This window comes from Penicilliopsis zonata, assembly GCF_001890105.1.
Source record: "Penicilliopsis zonata CBS 506.65 unplaced genomic scaffold ASPZOscaffold_19, whole genome shotgun sequence".
Classification (NCBI taxonomy): Eukaryota; Fungi; Ascomycota; class Eurotiomycetes; order Eurotiales; family Aspergillaceae; genus Penicilliopsis; species Penicilliopsis zonata.
Genome location: NW_019208927.1, coordinates 154,306 through 174,812, shown reverse-complemented (window position 1 = coordinate 174,812; position 20,507 = coordinate 154,306). Strand labels below are relative to the sequence as shown.

Below are 20,507 nucleotides of genomic sequence, written 5' to 3'. Positions count from 1 at the left end.
CCCCCAAGGGTGGCGAAGACAAAGCTTGAGGAGATAGATAGCAAGGGACCAGCAACAAAGCCAGGTGCAGTCACTGCTGAGTGTAGCCCAGTCAAAATAATAGCATAAGCTTCTCGACCATCTAGCAGGCCCAGATAAACGACAGAAATCGCTGGAACAAGGCTCCCAGTTTGTGTGTAGATGGAAGAGCAGAATGTGGTTTGTGTTTGAGGAAGAAGACTGAAAAAGTTGTTGTGGTTTTGGCTTCCTGCTGAGGAAATTCCGCGTCCAGCGCGTCCCTCCCCCCCCCGAACGTCAATCCAAACCACTACAAAGCAGTGCTCAAGCAACAGGCGTCGATTGCGCGTTCCCAGTTATTTGAATGGTGAGAATGGACATGATCCAGTCTCTGGCTTATCGTGCCAGAATTTCCCCTGCAACGGCTCAACGTTCGCACCGATAATGGCGACGGTCCGGTCCTTGGGCCTTCACGAGCCTGCCGCCCTCTCGTTCCTGATCGCAGAGAATATTCTCCCTCCGGAGCCATCTGACGAGCTATACACGTGGAGAACGAGTTCGGACGAGAGCAGTGAACGGCCGGTGGACGATGAGATTGTCTATACCAAGACCTGCGTCATCTGGTCTCGAGGCGGGGTGATCAAGAGGGTGTTCCGATTCGACGCTGAGAAAGAAAAGATACGACATGCTCTGTTCACCCATTTCGCGGTGGGGAAGGTCGAGAATATTGGGGGGAGTAACGCTCAGAGAGACAGGGCGCGAGATGCAGCATGGAGTCGGGACGTCCAACATCCAGAGGGGGCGTTGGACTTGAACGGGATAGCAGACCCTGGTAGATCGGCGACGAGCAAGCTTTCGCGAGCCTTGGTTGTGGTTCTCAAGTCTCAAGCTCACATATTCTTTCTATCGGGCAATAGCCATGTGATTCCTCTGCCTTTCGAGGTGGATACGGTATTCGCTACTCCACGGGGACTACTTTTCCAAAGACAGGTTCCCGACGAGGATCCTAAAGCATATCCAATGGCGCCGCCAAACTCGTTCATGTCTACGCTACCTTTGCATACGGACTTCCGGTCATCCCAGGTCTCCAATGTGTCCACGGGAAGGTTCAAGGCGTCGTTGTCGGCGATTTCTCCTGCCCAGGGCGCCGCCAGCTGGAAGACGAGACAAAAGAATGAGGCCAGGGGTCTCCCGCGAGTGTTTTCCCTCATGGACCCTCATTCAGAGATGGGCTTGGTTATGACTAGCCAGACCTCGAGGGCCCTGGGGAATAAGGGCAGATCGTCAGGATTTGTCTCGCTGGATCCGGCAGATGAGATCGTTTACGTGTCTCCGAAAGACGAACTGGCCACCCACACGGACTCATTGTCAAAAGGCCCATTGATCCTGGTTGTGACTCACAATGCCACGACCGCTATGTATACCATCTGGACTGCGAGATATAGAGATGATCAGGCCGGGCCAGCAAGCAAGAAGAAAAGGAGGAAGGAGACCGGAGGCACGCGGTCCAAAAGAAGAAGCTCGCATTTCAGCATGGGAACCGGCGCTACAACACCTGCAGCACGCCCATCTGGTGCGAGGGAGAGCTTTGGGCCTCGAGTTGATAATTGGAATGCTAGCATAATGTCGCATTCACAGACCGAGAGTAGGCCCAATCCAGAGGAAGACTTGGTATCCAGGATTGGCCAAGATTTCAGTGACATCGGTGTCCCTTTGAAACAATCTCGGCGCGTCAGCTCTTTGCTTGCGCGTGCGGATCTCGCCAGCAGCCAGGACCGGATTACTTTCTCGGACCTGGCTACGGGGAGCCAAAGCACTCCAGGTCCCCATGGAGGACCTAGACAATCGATGGGCAGTGTAAGCAACCGGGGAAGCTTCGGATTCAACCCTCGAGGGTCCCTCCCACCTGGTACCGGATCCATCTACAGCGCTGCGTCCAGCAGTTTTGTCGATGCCCCCGTTGATCGACTCTTGGAAGAGCTCAACAGTGAGAGTCTATTTGAAGGCTTTGAAAATATGGATCTCAAAGAGTCTACCTCGGGTCTCCCAGAAGAGATGCTCCTCTCGAAAGTAGAAAGTTTTCCTTCAAAACATTCCGGTGGCTTTCAGATCCCGCGAAAATCGAACGCTTCTCGGCGACTACGAATCTGCACATTACCATCTTCTACAAATGTCGAATCTTTGAAGAACGGGGAATCATCTTCCTTGGCGGTCTGCATTGTGGATCGAGAGAAGAAAACAATGAGTATCCTCAACCTAAAACTAGACGGGGTAGCCCTCCCGAAGAAGGACAAATACTCCTCGAAGAAAACAAAAGGAAAGATGGCGGCTTTGGAAGAGCGCTCGCTTCTTGTACAAGCAGTCGGGTTGCAAACCTTTCCAAATGTGCTTGATGCTTGCAAGGTCGTCGACGGCGATGTTTCAAAAATCCTGGTTTTGAGTGTGACGGACGACGGCAAATACGAATTATCTTTGCAATCGCCTTGGAGCTGCACAGTCAAGATTAACGTGCCTTCTAAGCTGATGTTGTATGAACCTAACGGAATATCCCCCTTGATGCTTTCGAGTCGACCCAGAGAAAGCAGCATAAAGCGAGTCATGACAGAGTCACCTCTGGAGATGCAGGGATTCGATCACCCGTCCCTTCAGGGGCGGTTCGATGTTGTGGACACCCAAAAGAGACGACACAAGCTGCAATTACGAATGGAACCCAGCAACGAATTGGTGAAGAAGATTCTAAGAGTTTGCAAGCTTGTTACCCGAGATGCAGACAAAGCAGGTGACAGCCTACTAGTAGGGTGGTGGGAAACGATGAAATGGCTTCGAATGCAGGAAGAGAACGAAAATGATGACGAATGGACAGCCATGATTCTTGTCCTCTTCTCCATGGCCCTCCCTTTCCTCGAAAGCCCGTCGGCGCAGACACCACCAGTTCGGCAGCGGCGCCGAAAGAAGGGTCCCCTCAGGTCGAGCAGTGGCAGCTACGTGGACTCAGAGAGCTGGGAAACGATGCTCGATCGATCATCGGGGTCTACCGGCGTGGTGGCGCCATGGATGACGAGTAGTTCATGGAGCTGGATTCTCGAGCAAGATGAGGAACCTAAACCATCCAAGATAGATGGCATTGATCCGAATTGGTCGACCAATCGGCTGAACTCATACCTCCTTCGTTGCATCTCTTTGGCTCGCGAGTTCCTCCAGAGTCCTGCAGGCATTGCAGCAGCTGGACCTGAAGGATACCTCCCTACTGCGGACCCTGCTAACCCAAATACTCGTCGGACGGTTCTTTCTACCTTGCTGGTCGGGTTGCATCTTTTGCGCGAAGAGCAGAAATTGTCGATCGGCGAGACGGAACGTGCTGGGAATCCCCTGGGCCTCCTTATTCCAGTGCTGGCCCAAATCGGCCGGTGGCTTGGATGGAAGTCATGGACTTGGAAAGACCAGGCGTACTACGGTCTTGAACTGGCCAATATCGATCGGTGGCTTTTTGATGATACCCAGATTTCACATCTTGACATACCGCCTGAAATCTTCCCTCCTCCGTCGATTTTCTCATGGCTGGAACACGCATGGCAACGGCCTTCGTCACCGTTTCTGACACTGATCGATCTCGTGTCCGTGTCAGGTCGTTCTAGTTCTAGAAATGGAAAGTTGTGGAAGGAATGTTTTGCCCTCACTCCACGAACGCTTGCATTCAACGGCTTTCTTGCTGAAATACACGATACGTCAACCGTGCTTGAACGAATGACCCTTCTGCATCGCTGGGGTCTATCTGGGAGTATAATCGAAACCTTCCCCGAGGGCGTGAGTGCGCGGCTATATGAGATTGTGATGCAATCCCAGATCTCCGCTTCGACCTCCTGGAGCCCGGATCTTCTGGAACTGATTGACCGGGACGATCTCTACATGTCAATCAGCAAGAGCGACTCGCATCCATCTGCAGCACCGCCCCAGCCGGCTGTATCCCACGACGCAGTACGCGACTTCCATCACATCGGGAGCTCAACACTAGAAATCGACACAGTGAATTCGTTCGAGGCGTCTGCCGAGGCCGACCGGTTCTCTGTTACACGACTAATTTTCCGTGAAGACAAGCGCTTTGTCGAGGCATCGCGGTTACTGAACCAATCTAAAGCCCCCGTGGCAGAGTGCATCCCCGAGCCCGACTGGTCTGATTCTGATCTGCTCGAAGCGCAGAAGGAAGTGGTGCAGCTGGTGACGCTGCGGACATTATCCATTCCTGCCGGACGGGCGATGCTGACGTTTAGTGGTCGACTGCCCCTACTGACGGAGAAACTTCCCATACCCTCATTTTCGCTGCAGTGCGTGATGAAACCGTCAAATGTCACAATCAGCGCAGAGAGAACCTCTTTCAGCGAGGAAAAGGTGTGCTGGGCATTCTTCCACAACGGGGTGTCGACGGGGTTGGCGATCTCGAGGGCTTCCAAGGGCATCGATACTTCATGGATCCTCTTCAACAAACCACAAGAACTGACAAACCGGCATGCCGGGTTTCTGCTTGCCCTCGGCCTCAACGGCCATCTCAAGTCTTTGGCAAAATGGGTAGCCTTTAAATACCTAACGCCCAAACACACCATGACGTCTATCGGCCTTTTGATCGGCCTGTCCGCATCGTACATCGGAACGATGGACACACTCATTACCAGGCTATTGTCCGTCCATGTGACACGAATGCTACCCATGGGAGCTGCAGAGTTAAATTTATCAGCAGTGACACAGACGGCAGGAATCATGGGCATCGGCCTATTGTACTGCAATTCCCAACATCGGCGGATGAGCGAGGTCATGCTGTCCGAGATTGAGAACGTGGATCAAGAGGAGGGCCACGAGGATCTGCGCAATGAAGGGTACCGATTGGCCGCCGGATTTGCACTGGGCTTCATTAATCTGGGCAAAGGCAAGGATTTACGCGGGATGCGGGACATGCACATCGTGGAGCGCCTGCTGGCGGTGGCCGTTGGGACGCGGAACGTCGATCTAGCACACATCCTCGACCGGGCGACAGCGGGGGCGACGATTGCGCTGATGATGATCTTCATGAAGACCAATGACGAGGTGCTGGCGCAGAAGATCGACATACCGGACACGACCGTGCGGTTTGACTATGTGCGGCCGGACCTGTTCCTGCTACGTACCCTGGCGCGTCACCTCATCCTGTGGGACGGTATCCAGTCGACCGACGAGTGGTTTACTCAGAGCTTGCCCAAGATCTACCGGCGACGGTATCGGCTGACGGGGGTACGGCGGCTGAAGAGCGACGACATGCCGTTTTTCAACATTGTGGCCGGTCTCTGCCTCACACTGGGGCTGCGGTACGCCGGGTCCGCACAGCCGGCGGTGCGTGACTTGCTGCTGTCGTACCTGGACCAATTCATCCGGATCTGCCGCCTGCCCGCACTCAGTTACGACGGGAAGCTGGCACGGAACTCGGTGCGCAACTGCCAGGACGTGGTGGCGCTGTCGGCTGCGACGGTGATGGCGGGCACAGGAGACCTAGCGCTATTGCGGCGGCTGCGCTCGCTGCACGGACGCGTGGACGCAGACACGCCGTACGGCAGCCACATGGCAGCGCACATGGCGCTGGGCCTGCTCTTCTTGGGCGGCGGAAGCTACACGCTGGGTACCTCGGACCTGGCGATCGGCGCGCTGCTTTGCGCGCTGTACCCTATCTTCCCGACCACGGTGCTCGATAACAAGTGCCACCTGCAGGCCTTCCGACATCTGTGGGTACTCGCCGCAGAGCCACGGTGCCTGGTGCCGCGCGACTTGGACTCGCGACGGCCTGTCTCCGGTCCGCTGACGCTGACGATGCTCGACGGCGCCGTCCGTCAAGCGACAGCGCCCTGCCTGCTGCCGGACCTTAGCACCCTGGCGCAGGTCGAGATCCGCAGCCCGGACCACTGGCCGCTTGTGCTCGATTTTTCAGGCAGCGAGCTGCTGCGCGACAAGTTCCGTCGAGGCGACCAGTCAATCTACCTGCGACGACGGACGACCAACCCCTCTTCTCCTTCTTCTCCTCCTTCTCCTTCTACAACTGCTACATCTTCTACATCCGTCTTTGTCTCAACCATGGCTGCCCTCAGCGACGCCAAGGACATCCTCAACAACAACAGTGTGGCAGTCACCCCTTCCGCCACGCAAGTCCAGAACACAATATGGGACTGGATCTTCAACCTTGAAGCCCTGCGCAATCTGGACGTCCGGGAGCGCTCGCTCGTACTCCCACCTGCCCCGACGCGGGCCCGGATGCCCTGGCTCCGTCCCTCGGTGGTAGACAGTCGACTGGTGCTCGAATCGACGGTTGCAGAGCTGACAGCATCTGGCGATTTACTGCGTGATGATCTGTGGCAGTTGCGGTTGCTTTGTCGTGATGGGTCTGACGGGGGTACAGATACTACTACTGCTGCTGCTGCTGCTGCTGCTGCTGCTGCTGCTGCTACTGATCTCTGGCTACGCAGAGACCTACTTGAGGAACTCCGGTGGAAGATATGGGGCGTCCAGATCGGAGATAGACTATGAATGAGTATGCGTATGGATAGAATAGTAATATGATATGTTCATGACTTCTTTACAAACTGTTGTAATAGATTCAGATGACTTCACTATGTAGTTCGCATTTTATCACCCAAGAGTCCACGATCCCCCCCACCACCCTGCTGCCATAACCAGACACCTTCAACAGCCCATGCTGTCGCAGAGGCGTGTCTAGTAGGGCCGGAGGGGTTTACAGTTGTTGTTGTTGTTGTTGTTGTTGTTGTTGTAGTAGTAGTAGTATCTGCAGAAGTAGTCTTACTTTGATCGGACCCCGCCTCTGCCAACATGCCGTCAACGACCTTCTCCCGTTCGATGACCTCCCACAAGCCCTCGACGAGACGCGATCCACGTTCGCCGAACTGGCCCTTTCCAAGCCTGTAGAGTATGCGACCGAGAAGCTGCCACGCAAAACAGCGCTGGGCGGGGAAAGAAGACCGGCTCAGCAGGCCCAGTTCGGGGATGGTATACCCTGCTGCTTGTGGGTCGGCGCCATGATGGTGTAGACCGAGAGAAGTGGGGAGAGCGAGTGAGGTGGCGGGAGAGAGGAGGGAGCCCGTCAGCGAGAAGCGGAGGGCGGAGGGAGCGACGGAGACGGCGGTGCTGGAGGGGTGGTACGCTGATCTCGGTTTTATGCCTTCTTGGTCGTCTTCGCCGTCTTCACCATCACTAATATCGGGCTGTAGCCATGATAGAGCGGCTGGATCGTGAGTTATCTCGGGGAAGTAGTGTGCTTGTAGGTCGGCGAGAAAGGAGGGGGAGGACGGGTCCAGATTCGGCATGGGGGATGAGCGAGGAGGCGGGGTAGGGAAGTGGAAGGAGGCAGGTAGGTCGGATGCTGGATGAAGATCTGGTGGAAGAACCGTGGGAGGGAGGTCGTCAAAGGCTTTCTTGATTTGTGCTGGTTGAGCCGGTTCGATCTGTGGCTCTGCTGATGAATGAGACTCGGGTTTAGACGCTGGCGTTGGTTCTGGTTCCGGGTCCGGTTTTTGTGTCTCTTCCTCCATTTCACTGATTCTAGCTCTGCGTAGAAACCTCTCAAGCAAGCCTGGATCCATTGACTCGATCAACTCCGCCCGTTCTTCTTGGATCTGCGTGGCCGACATGGCCGCGATCTGGCGGGCATTTTCTTCCCCGATGGCCTCTTTTTCATCTTGAACAGAGTTACTAGACTTCTGCTGCTGCTGCTGCTCTTGTTTCTGCTGTGCTAAGCGTTGTTTGAACGCCGATTTTGTTCGTAGGCGATGCTGAGGAAAGCCCGTGCCTGAGGGGGGTTTCGGCGGCGCGGGGGCGGCGGCGGAGGGGGTGCGCTCCTGGATCTCGCCGATCAGATCGAAGGAGCTGATAGTGGATGGCGATGGTATGACAGGAGTGCCTGCATCATCGTCTAGATCGACGACAAAGCGCTCTCCTCGAAACGCCATGCTGTAGAGACTGGCCGTAGCTTATGGAGGGACTCGCTAGAAATACCTTCTTACTCTGGAGGATGGATCGGAAAGAGGGAAATGCCTTACATAAGCATGGGATGCGGCTCAAAAGGCTAAATGTCACGCTTGGGCTCAATATGGTTAGTGCAGTGGTCCGTGACACTAGTATCCTCAATACCATTGTTACAGACGTCTTTGACGAATATATGTAGTAGTACGAGTATCAAGATGGTTATCAATATCCAGGTAGTCTAGAGAAATTAGTATGTTCAATCTGTATAACTTACGTCAACTCTTAATCTTTAGTTATATCGAGTTACACTAGTTCTCAATCTTCTATACTACCATTAGTTGCTGTATACAACTGCCGAATACTGTACCGTGTATTGTATGTAACAAACCCTGAGTATTAATCCTATAACCAAGTAAATAATATTTGATTCTTGACTTGATACTCTGGAATGATAAGCACAACTTATAGACTCAATGAGACGAATTATTCTTATTTATTGTTATAGTACACAATCATCATAAGGATCTTCTTCTATAAAGTAGTACTATAGACTATCCTATTCTTCAATATCAACCTCACTACCGATCCAACTCCCTGTAGTTCACTGTACCTAATTATGATCCCCAGTGCCCCTTGAATTCTGCTCTTGCTCCTACCCTACGTCTTTCATCTCTATTCCTTTAGGCCTCCTTTTTTGCATCTCTTCTCCTCTCTCTCTCTCTCTCTCTCTCTCTTCCTGTCTCTCCTTCCTCTCTGCTAGACCTCCACCTTCGCTCAACTACTCCCATCCAACGCAATCGTCTCGAGAGGTTCTTGTTCTTTTTTTTCTTTTGATGTTCCGCCCTTGCCAACACTCCCCCATTCCTGCTTTCTGCCCTGCCGTTTCCCCTCGGCTTTGCTCCTGATTTGCATTTTGTCGTGTCGGACGGAGCATTTCAGTCAACCTTGCAACGCTGGCACCGACTTCAACATCACCACCTCATCCGTCTCCCCTTCTCTTCCTTCTCGGTATTTTCCTGATCCATCTCGAGGATCCCGATAATTTCCCATTCGTTTGATTCTTGATCGCTCTTCCCTCGCGTTTGTCACACTGAATCATCTTGTCTGGTCTGGCGGTTCTAAATCTCCCTCCGACCGTCGACTATCTATCATCCACACGGTATCTTATCCTCATAATTCTCTTGCCACTCACTACTACCCATATCTTTCCATATTAATGTCTCGATAGATGTCGAACGAACCCCCCGGCGCCGTTTGGCCCCCGTCGGACGACCCAGGGCGAGGCCGCGTTGCCGCCACCACAACCGCTCCTACCACCACCTCCTCCTCCTCCTCCACCACCACCACCGCAGTCACAGCTCCGACCACGACGCGTCGCTCACGACGTAAGAAGGACGACGCCGATCCCGACGGCGATAAGGCCAAGACGAATCTCAACGGCGCTCAAGCTCTCCCGCCAGCCGAAATCCAACCCGAAAAGGAGCTGAAGGACAAGGATCCCAAGCCACGCGCCCGCCGTCCCCGCGAAAAGTCCTCCTCGGCCGTCTCCTCCACCAACACCCCTTCATCAACCTCGCGCAAGAAGCCCAAGCTGGAGGCCGCCGACAGCCTCCAGCAGGCCCGGCTCCCGGACCTGCTGGCGGCTTCGTCCGCTGGGGGACTGCAGACTCCCAAGGCCGAGCCGCATCAACCACTGCTGCAGCAGCAGCAACAACAACAACAACAACAACAACAGTCTCTCCCACCGACACCTTCGCAAGGGACACCACTCCAGCTCTTTCATCACCAGCAGCCGCAGTATCATACCCCATATCACCAGCCACCACCGTCGCAGTCTCCTCCGCCACCCGTTTCTTCCTACACCAGTCAGCCGCCAACCAGTACCACCACCACCACCACCACCACTACCGCCGGTCCCTCTACCTCATATCTCTCTCAATCCTTCCCGCCGCCTCGGCCGCAATCGCAACCCCCCCCGTCACAGTCACAAACAGCGGCCCCGGCAGTGACCAGGACCAGTGGTCAGAACTACGATCCCATCCGGTCGGCCTTTGGAGGCACTCCGTTCAGCCCCCCGACACAGAACAATTCCCATACTGCCACAAATTACAATGTCTCGCCACATACCTCCTCGTATCGGGCCAGTGCCTCCCCTGCCATCTCCAGCATCATCGACCCGCCGCCGGCGCCCAAGGAGCCCACACAGCCCCTCTCCCAGTCAGCATACGGGACCTCGGTGCTTCCGGCAACCACGATAAGATCTTCGTCTCTAGCCCCCTCGTCCCTACCGGCGTCTCCCTCCCCGGTGCAATCGTCACAAAAGCTGCGACCACCGGAATCATCGATCAGTGCAGCTCCTACCACCGCTACCACCACCACCATCGCTTCACAACCGTCAGAATCATCGCAACAGCCGCAAGCTACAGCTCCCGCCATGATGGAGGTGGATACCGATCAGTCGCAGCAGCCACAGACCGCTACGAATTCCAAGGTGTCGTCAAAACCGGCAACCAAAAAGGAGAAGGGCACCTCCACTGCTCCACCATCGAGTGCCCCCTCCCCGAAACCGACTCGTCCGGCCAAAGAGGCCCCGCCCCTGCCACAGGGCTCTGGCCTCATCTCTACCGCGCTGTTCGGCGTCGACGACAGCACTTCAAGCTCGCCTCGCAGCACTCCCAGCATTATCCTGCACGTACCCCTACAAGGCACCGGCAACCAGATCATCAACTTTGCCCGTCTGGCGGAAGAGCAGTACGGCTTTGCTGCGTTGCATCCGCGTCTAGCTGCCCACCGTGAACGATTGGCTCGCGTGGCCGCCGCGGGCGCCGCCCTGGAAAAGACCGACCGCGGGGGGAAAGCATTCTCGGCTGGCGAAAGCGCCGACGAGGATCTCAGTCTTGACATGGAGCGGGACAGCGACCTAGACGGCGACATTGCGATGGGCGGCATGGCCGCGCTGAATGGGCGCGCGGGGTTGGCCCCGGAGGCCGAGGACAGCACCAAGAAGCGCCGCAAGAAGAAGATGGAGGACTACGACCGCGACGATCCATTCGTCGATGACAGCGAGTTGGCTTGGCAGGAACAGGCCGCGGCCAGCAAGGACGGCTTCTTTGTTTACAGTGGACCATTGGTGGCGGAGGGAGAAAAGGTCCAAGTCGAGAGGTATATTTTTTTTTTCTTTTTTTTTTCTTTTTCTTGTCTATGCATTCCTGCATTTCCCGATTGCTAACTTACTTAGGGCCGATGGGACTATCAAACGAGGCCGAGGCCGTGGCCGAGGTTCCGGTCGGGGTCGCGGGACGACAACAACACACCAGCATCTTGCCATCGCGGCTGCGGTGCCCGTCTCGCAGGAGACCGGCCTGCCGCTGCGCGGACCAGGGTCGCGCGGAGGCAATGCAAACCGCAAGCCGCGCGTATCCAAGGCGGCGCGACAGGCGATGGAGTCCGACAAGGACAAGACCACTGGGACGAACCATACGGGCAATACGACAGAAGCCTCACGCGGGGGACGAGGAGGAGGAGGAGGAGGAGGAGCAGCAGGAGGAGCAGCAGGAGCAGGAGGAGGGACTCCGCGCGGGTCGAGTAGTCGCGGAGGGAAACCTTCTACTACTACTACTACTACTACTACCACTACCACTAACGCATCTACTGCGCCTACTTCTGGTCCAGCATCTGCTACCACAGGGTCCACGGCACCTGCGTCGGCGTCGACATCTACGCCGGGGATGGTGGATCTAGCACCCGCGCCGGCCAAGGTAGGCCTGACGTCGGGCTACGGCCAGGAATTGATGATGAAGTGAAGGAGTTTTTTTTTTCTTCATGTATCGTATGGATATTTTTTTTTTCTATTGATTATTTGGATGTGTGATGTTGGTTTGGTGTTTAGGTGGGGTGTTGGGGTATAGATAAGTGAAGAATTACCTACCTAACTAGGTAGGTAGGTACTTTTCAGGCAATGATTGAATAGGATTGAGTATCTTGCTATGAAAGAGCTATGGAGACTACGAAGATGAAAGGTAGATAGAACTATACAATTGACTAACGCCCTCCATGCATCTAATATCAAAACATGACGAAGATTGAATACGAGGAAAAGAAAGAACAGATTTGAAATGAGAAGAGAGAGGAAGAGGATTTATTCATTTGCATGGCGCCACCCGGTTGAAACAGGCGACGCCGACGCCGACGGGGCAGGCCGGACAGGCAAGGCAGCAGGCTGTAGCGGGAGAGCGGGTCTTGAAGAGGAAGAGGAAGAAGAGGAAGAGCCGATGCGTGTATTATGGGAGCTCGCCGAGCGGGGCATATACGGGGGCCGCAACGGGGAAGAGATGGAGCCAGAGCTGTCGATGGGAGAAGGGACGGAGGAGTAGTCTGGGGTGGAAAGGCTAGGTCGGGAGGGGCGACGGCCTGGTCTCTCTCGGTCTCCGTTGCGGTCTCGAGCGGAATGATACTCGCGCTCTCGCTCGCGGATGTGATGGTAGTACTCTCGATCGCGACGGTCGAGCGGCGGGCTTTCGAGGGAGAGATGCTCGAGGGACAGCGCACGGGTGGGGTCGGCGTACGCTGCTTGGCGGGAGTCGGAGTAAGAATTCTGGCGAGAGGAGGAGTAGGAATTCTGGCGAGAGGAGGAGGAGTAGGAATTCTGACGCGAGTCCGAGTACGAATTCTGGCGAGAGGAGGAGTAGTGGTATCGCGGGTTGGAGCTGGGCCGAGCGTCCGAGGCAATGTTCAGCGGGATGTCGCCGGAGATCGAGCTTGGGGTTGGGCTCGCTCGGGGAGGTCTTGAGGGTACAGAATGCGGCGGCGGTGGCGGCTGCTGCTGCTGCTGCTGCTGCTGTTGCTGCTGTTGCTGCTGTTGCTGTGGCGGTTGCTGCGGTGGTCTGGATGGCCTACTGCTCGGACGTGGCGGAGGAACCTGTGGTGAGCTGCTGGTGTCCTTGAGAGATTTAGGGGCCGGGGGTGCCAGGTAGGATTTGCGGTTGTGACGCTCCATCATGCTGATGGCCCATTCTTGAAGGTCGACGGGAGTGCGTTTGGCGGCCTGGAGGAAGGCATCCTTGTCCTGATTGGGGGGGTTAGAGGAGTATATTAAATGGAATCAAAAACTTCAAGGTCATACGTATAGCTCTCGCGGGGTTGGCCGCTCCTCGGACTTCTTCAACAAACATTTGGCCACGAACTCATGTAGGATCGGGGGGAAGGCATCGCTTTTGGGCAGCTTTGGTGCCGGCTCGTGGACAATCTGCTGGAGCAGGTCCAGGATGCCCATGGGACCGACACTGGCGCGGTCGCCCGCGGGCCCGTCGACCAAGTCAAAGGGGAACCGGCCGACGGCGAGCTCCATGACGGTGAGGCCGACGCTCCACACGTCCGAGCGGACGGTGTAGGCGCCACCCTGGATACGTTCCGGAGCCATGTAGGTGGAGGTGCCGACAAACGTGTCGGCGATGGAGTTGACGGTCTCGGTGGCGACGCCAAAATCACACAGCTTGATGTTGCCGCGCGAGTTGACGAGGATGTTGGACGGCTTGATGTCGCGATGCATGATGCGGTGCGCCTCGTACAGGTAGACCAGCCCAGCCAGCACCGACTCGGTAATCTTGCCCAGCACATCGACTCTCACGGGGCCGAAATCTTTCGAGATGCGATCCAGGGACCTAGAGAGGCGTCCGACGTCAGTATTCCCTCAAGGCAGCAGGGACACTGGCAAAAACACACCCGCAGTCCATGTATTCCATGCACAACACAATATCTCGGGCCTCATTCTGAAACGCCCCATAAAAAGTCACAATGTAAGGGGAGTTGCAGTGATGGCCCACCTGCAGCTCGCGGAGGATCTGCTTCCTCACATTCTCTTTAGCGTCGACGCGGATGATCTATCTCGTTAGCCGTCTGTTCATCCATCCAACTGGTCCGTCGATCTGATTTCTTTATAAACCGTACCTTCCTGGCCATCACCACCTTGGTTGTAGCATGCATCACCTTCGAGACCGTCCCTCCGTTGCCGGCGCCGAGCTCCTTGAGCGGGACGAGATCCTCGCTGCGGAGATCCAGCTGGAACTCGAGTCCGATCTCCAACGTGTCCGCCCTGTTGCCGTCTGTGTTTCCAATGGCGCCGGGAACCTGAGCATCGCCGTCGGATGGGTTCGAGGTCGCTTTCGGCGTGGCATTCAAGGCAAGGCCCTTGACATTCTTGCGTTTCAGCGTGCGAGCCTTGAACGGGTCCGCCATGATGAATGAATGACTGGGGAATTGATTCCGTAGGTGAGTCGGGGGGTCTTCTTCTTTCGTTCCCTTGATCCGATTCGATATATCTCCTTCCCCTTCACCCTTGTTTTTTTTTTTTTTTTCCTTTGTTGATGGGAATGTCCTGTGCGGGCGGGGAGGGGGGAAGAGGGAGAGGGAGAGAGGGAGAGGGAGAGGGAGGGGGGAGGGACAGTGAAGCGCCCGACTGCCGGGCCTGTTCAAGGCGAGAAGCCTTCTCTCTGAATCTGTTGCAGCTGTCTGCCGGTTGCTGCTGGCTGGAGAAGTGATGCCTGGGCTGCGATGAAGCACGAATGAGATAACGAGGGCGAGTCGCTGCGGCAGGCGCGCAGTGTTGGCGGCACGGATTGGGCCGGACGAGGGAGGGACAACAGGCGCCCAATCCAGGGGAAAGCCAGGCGAACAGGGGGGGGAGGGGCGCGGCGAGAAGCTGGAGGCGAGATGAGGCGTGTTCGGATGCTGGAGGCTGGAGGCTGTCGTGTGGGCGATGGACGGCGGCTGTGAGCTGCTCCAGAACGTCCAGCGTGGTGACAATCAGAGTGAAACACGGCAAAGGCAAGCGACGTCTCAGATGGCCGACGGACGACGGACCGACGTGGCCTTGTCGATATCTGGAGAAAAAGGTCCGTATGGCCTACAGTCTGGTGTTGAAGATGTGCTTTTCGACAGCTGGTAGATTAAACCTCGACTGCAGGTTGTAGATTGCTATTATTGTTTTTTTATCCAGAAGAGCTGGTTCTATCTACCCTGTGCCCTGGGATCCTTCTGTTGATGCCGGTGTCCTACGTCTGGAAATCGAGGAATACAGGGTCAGATATTTGGTAAATATCTGCCTGGTAGGAGTTCCTTGCCTGGGAGGCTCTGGCGAGCGGTTTTAGAATGATATTGGCCCCAATACCAATGGCCTCCTGCGCAGAATACGATACGAATAGGCTCAATAGTGTCTTGGAGGAGTGAGAGATAATCATGTGATGTCATGTGATATCATGTGATTGAGTCATGTGATGCAATATATTAGTAATCCATCACGTGTTACATGCCGCCACATCCATACCTATTACATCCTAGCGCGCACCGCCACTTCTACGCTGTGGCTGGAGATCCTCGTCCGGGGCAGCTCGCAGCCTCTCACTTTCCTCCCGGGCCATTTTATCTCTCTCCTCTCTCCGTCTGGCTGCCTTCCGTGCCAGTCTTTCTTTTTTTTTTTTTTCGTTTCTGTTCAATTTCAGCTGTCTACAGCAAAAGCAAGATGAGCACCCGCGACCTGGTGGAAGGCGAGGCTGTGCTGGACGACGAGGAAAACGACGAGCACTCCGAAGACTATGATGGCGAGGTCCGCGAAGGTGCTGGGACGGCTGGGGGTTACGACGACTCCAGCGAGGAGGACGAGGAGGAAGACGATGACGAGGAGGCGGCGCGTGCGGTATGTCCACGCTACTAATGCACCCATCAGTTGGTGATGGTGTTGTTGTTGTTGTTGCTCTGCCGACTCGCCGTGACTGACATGGGCGTTTTTCTGTTTTGGCTAGGTCCGCGAAGGCTTCATTGTCGACGAGGATGAGGAGTTAGAGGAGCGCGCAGAGCGCCGACGAGAGAAGAGGAAACGTCGCCGGGAGGAACGGGAGCGCGAAGATGAGCATCTTGATGAGGAAGATCTCGAGCTCATCGGCGAGCTCAACCCGGACTTTCAGCCTCCCGTTGCCGCAGAGGTAAGGAAGGCATTGTCAATGTCCCATCTTCGCTTTCTGATATTCTTGTTTTTTTCTTTTACTGAATCAACATCATTTATAGCAATCTAAATTCAAACGTCTTAAGCGTGGCCACAAAGACCGCGACCCCCGACAACCCTCCCAGGGGATCGACGATATGTTCAATTCCGACGAGGAGGAAGACACAGGTGACTACGCCCAGTTGAGCCATCGCAGAACCGCCCACGATGAAATGGATGACTTCATCGAAGAGGATGTCTTTTCCGATGACGAGCTCCAGCAGGAGCGGGAGGATCTGGAGATCGCTCGCCCCGCCAGGAAAGGCATAACGGGGCTGGGTGCTACTGAAGCGGCGGGACTGGACGAAAACGCCCTCGAGGATATGCGTGCGGCTTTCGGCGACGGCAACGAGTACCTGTTTGCACTGGAGATGGAGGAACAAGAGCAGGAGCAGGAGGTGGATGAGGAAAAACACCTGAATCTCAAGGACGTTTTCGAGCCGTCGCAGTTGGCGGAGAAGATGTTGACCGAGGAGGACAATGAGATCCGACTGCTCGACGAACCAGAACGCCACCAGATCGCCCGCAAGCCGTATCGCCATGTCGTCCTCACCGAGGAGCAGTTCCGGGAGGAAGCGGCCTGGATCTCAAACCTGATGCTCCTCAAGAAGCGCCTCGACCCGGAGTTGCGGGACCCCTTCCAGCGCTCGGTTGCCAAGGTTCTCGAATTTCTTGTCACCGATGACTGGGAGGTCCCCTTCATCTTCCAGCACCGCAAGGACTACATGATCCACGCCTCCAAGGTGCTTGTCGACGACGACGATGACGACGACGACGACAACAACAATCACCGCCACCCTGATGGGCCACGCTACACCATGAAAGCCGAAAAGCTTCTCAACATGACCGACCTATGGGACATCTTCGACCACGACCTCAAGTTCAAAGCCCTCGTCGACAAGCGCAACACCATCCAAAAGACCTACGACAATCTCAACAGTGTCTTCACCGTCAGCGACCCCATCGTCGATGACATGCTGGCCACCGCCGTCACCATGGAAGAGCTCCAAGACGTGCAGGACTACATCCACTTCCAGTACGCCTCGCAGCTACGCGACCTGGCCCTGGTCAACGGCAGTGGCGAGGCCAACGGCGAATCCCAGCGCCGCAAGGCCACGGGCAAGAGCTTCTTCGAACGGGTCCGCAACGGCAAGGCCTACGCCCTAGTACGAGCCTTTGGCATCACGGCCGATGCCTTTGCCCAGAATGCCCTGAAGGAGGGTCGCCGGCAGTACACCGAGGATCCCAGCGAGCGACCCGAGGAGCTGGCTGACGGCCTGCTGGATACGGACTTTTCCAATTCCTCCAACGCCCTGTCGGCAGCCAAGCGCATGTTTGCCGAGGAACTGGTCATGAGCCCCAAGATGCGTAAAGTCATCCGTCAGGCCTACTACATGAACGGGGTGGTCGACTGCTTCCGCACCGACAAGGGCCTCAAACGCATCGACGAGCAGCATCCGTACTACGAATTCAAGTACCTGCGCAACCAGCAACTCAGCGATATCGCGCGCCAGCCCGAGCTGTACCTGCGCATGCTCAAGGCAGAGGAGGAAGGCCTGGTGGAGGTCAAGGTCCGGTTCGAAAATTTCGACCACTTCCGGCAACGGTTATATGCGGATATCGAGTCGGATAATTTCAGCGAGGTCGCCGATGCCTGGAACCGGATCCGTCGCGATGTACTTGACCTGGCGCTGGGCAAGTTAGAACGACTGATCAACCGCAGCGTCAAGGAGAACATCCGGCAGGAGTGTGAGAACCACGTCGCCAAGGAATGCCGCGAAGCCTTCTCGCAGCGGCTGGACCAGGCGCCCTACAAGCCCAAGGGCATGATTCTGGGGACGGTACCCCGCGTGCTCGCGCTATCCACGGGGACTGGTATCGTGGGCCGCGAGCCCATCCATTGGACCTACGTCGAGGAAGATGGACGCGTGCTGGAGAACGGCAAGTTCAAGGATCTCTCCGTCGGGGACAGGGACCGCGGGATCGCCGACGGTAAGGACGTGGCGGATCTAGTGGATCTCATCAAGCGACGCAAGCCGGACGTAATCGGTGTTTCCGGCATGTCACCCGAGGCACGCCGTCTATACAAGCTACTGTCTGAGCTTGTGGATCGAAAGGATCTTCGGGGCGCGCCTTACACAGACGACCATGACGACGAGGTGAGCGATCCCCTGGAAGTGGTCATTGTCAACGACGAGGTGGCGCGCCTGTACCAGAACAGCGAGCGGGCCAAGAAGGACCACCCGGGCTTTGCGCCCCTGACTCATTACTGTGTCGCCCTGGCCAAGTACCTGCAGAATCCTCTCAAGGAATATGCATCCCTGGGCCGCGACATTGTCTCCATCCAGTTCAGACCGGGCCAGCAGCTGGTGACCCAGGAACTACTGCTGAAGCAGTTGGAGACGGCGCTGGTGGACATGGTCAACCTGGTCGGGGTGGACATGAACGAAGCGGTGAGCGACACGGCGACGGCCAACCTGCTGCCATACGTGTGTGGTCTGGGCCCGCGCAAGGCCGCCCATCTGGTCAAGATCGTGAACATGAACGGCGGCATGGTGAACAACCGGGTAGAGCTGCTCGGGGTCAACGCGCAGTACCCGGCGATGGGAGTCAAGGTGTGGAATAATTGCGCGAGTTTCCTGTACATTGACTTTGAGAATGCGGACCCGGACGCGGACCCGCTGGACAACACACGTGTGCACCCGGAAGACTACGACATCGCCCGCAAGATGGCGGCCGACGCGCTTGAGTTGGACGAGGAGGACATCAAGGCGGAGACGGACGAGAACGGACAGGGGGCGATCGTACGCAAGCTGTTCCGGGAGGAGGCGCAGGACCGCGTCAACGACCTGATCCTGGAGGAGTATGCCGAGCAGCTGGAGAAGAACCTGAACCAACGCAAGCGAGCGACGCTAGAGACCATCCGGGCAGAGCTACAACAACCGTACGAGGAGCTGCGGAAGCAGTTTGTCACGCTCAGCACGGACGACATCTTCACCATGTTCACGGGGGAGACGGCGGAGACGCTGAGGGAGGAGATGGTGGTGCCCATCTCGATCAAGCGCATCACGGATGACCACATCGACGGCAAGCTGGACTGCGGGATCGACGCGGTGGTGCCGGAGAACGAGATGACGGACCGGTACGACATCCCCGTGCGGACGCTGTACAGCATGCACCAGACCGTGCCCGCCAAGATCCTGTTCCTGAACCGCAAGAATTTCACCTGCAACGTCTCGCTGCGGGAGGAGCAGGTGAGCCGGGCGTATCGCAAGCCGCCGGCGCACTTTGGAAGCGAGTGGGATGAGCGCCAGGAGCAACAGGACCGCGAGGCGCTGCAGGAGACGACGCAGCGCGACGGGCGGACGATGCGGGTGATCAAGCACCCCTTGTTCCGGCCGTTCAACTCGACGCAGGCGGTGGAGTTCCTGGGCACGCAGAGTCGCGGCGACGTCGTGATCCGGCCGTCGTCCAACGGCCCGGACCATCTGGCCGTGACGTGGAAGGTGGCCGACGGGGTCTACCAGCATATCGACGTGCTCGAGTTGGACAAGGCCAACGAGTTCTCGGTCGGGCGCACGCTGAAGATCGGTGGCCGCTACACGTACAGCGATCTGGACGATCTGATCGTCAACCACGTCCAGGCGATGGCCAAGAAGGTTGATGAGATGATGCTGCACGAGAAGTACCAGGCAATCAGCAAAAGCGATACCGGTCTGTTTTCTTCTCTTCTTCTTCTTCTTCTCAGACATTCCTCCAGGCTAACACTTTCTTCACAGAACAATGGCTCGAAAAGTACACCGAGGCGAACCCCAAACGGTCCTCGTACGCCTTCTGCCTGGATCCCCGGCATCCAGGCTACTTCTTCCTGTGTTTCAAGGCTGGGAAGAGCGTGCCGGTGCACAGCTGGCCGGTCAAAGTGATCCCCCAGGGCTATGAGCTGCAGCGCAACCAGTACCCGGACATGCGTGCGCTGTGCAATGGCTTCAAGCTGCTGTTTATGAACATGCAGTCGGGCAAGCGGCGATAAATCTCCATTCTCTTCTATCCTGTCTTCCTGTCTTCCTGTCTTCCTGTCTTCCTGTCTTCCTGAGCATCGAGATCGAATGGTGTTCTTCTTGTTCTCTTCTTCCACCGATTTTCTTTCCCATATGGTTCTTGTAACTTATAGTGGACATGGCGTTGCGATAGTTGAATTCCAGTCATCTTCTTCAATCTTGTCTAATATTCGGCTTTGGATATGATTATATGGTTCTAGTAGTGAGATGTCCACGGTATATATTGTAGCCAAAAACAACAATAAGATTCTACACCAAAGTCCAATTAAGAATGAAATAATTACCCTGATAGTTCTACTTCTTGAAGATTACTTTCTTCAAAGTAATACTTTTAATTAGCCAAAGCTCCCCTTTGTCAGCTGCTGGGGTTAAATCTCACCTCTTCCTCAACCTTCCGCGACTCTCACTCCCTTCCACTCCCTCTT

General features: G+C 56.0%; 5 protein-coding genes across 5 annotated transcripts; 3 read left to right on the top strand and 2 right to left on the bottom strand.

Moving 5' to 3' along the window:
* The first annotated feature begins 24 nt into the window (after positions 1-24).
* ASPZODRAFT_136237 (hypothetical protein) lies at positions 25-6,590 on the top strand. Its single transcript, XM_022724017.1, has one exon. It carries the CDS (start codon positions 442-444, stop codon positions 6,535-6,537), a length of 6,096 nt encoding a protein of 2,031 aa, XP_022577896.1. The 5' UTR covers positions 25-441; the 3' UTR covers positions 6,538-6,590.
* A 54-nt stretch (positions 6,591-6,644) lies between these two features.
* Positions 6,645-7,973, bottom strand: ASPZODRAFT_29759 (hypothetical protein; the record flags this gene model as incomplete). The annotated part of the gene is made up of 1 exon (XM_022728192.1): positions 6,645-7,973. A coding segment is annotated over one exon (1,329 nt), but the record flags the coding sequence as incomplete, so codon positions are not given.
* A 1,063-nt stretch (positions 7,974-9,036) lies between these two features.
* On the top strand, positions 9,037-11,929 carry ASPZODRAFT_928943 (hypothetical protein). The gene is made up of 4 exons (XM_022730454.1): positions 9,037-9,148; positions 9,218-11,151; positions 11,228-11,537; positions 11,587-11,929. Exons 2-4 carry the CDS (start codon positions 9,218-9,220, stop codon positions 11,728-11,730), a joined length of 2,388 nt encoding a protein of 795 aa, XP_022577894.1. The 5' UTR covers positions 9,037-9,148; the 3' UTR covers positions 11,731-11,929.
* ASPZODRAFT_136235 (hypothetical protein) lies at positions 11,879-14,311 on the bottom strand. The gene is made up of 4 exons (XM_022724016.1): positions 13,936-14,311; positions 13,711-13,868; positions 13,112-13,649; positions 11,879-13,054 (listed from the first exon to the last, which is right to left on the bottom strand). Exons 1-4 carry the CDS (start codon positions 14,221-14,223, stop codon positions 12,128-12,130), a joined length of 1,911 nt encoding a protein of 636 aa, XP_022577893.1. The 5' UTR covers positions 14,224-14,311; the 3' UTR covers positions 11,879-12,127.
* Positions 14,312-15,477: 1,166 nt separating this feature from the next.
* On the top strand, positions 15,478-20,221 carry ASPZODRAFT_136232 (hypothetical protein). The gene is made up of 4 exons (XM_022724015.1): positions 15,478-15,679; positions 15,786-15,965; positions 16,048-19,738; positions 19,804-20,221. Exons 1-4 carry the CDS (start codon positions 15,506-15,508, stop codon positions 20,052-20,054), a joined length of 4,296 nt encoding a protein of 1,431 aa, XP_022577892.1. The 5' UTR covers positions 15,478-15,505; the 3' UTR covers positions 20,055-20,221.
* Positions 20,222-20,507: the final 286 nt, after the last annotated feature.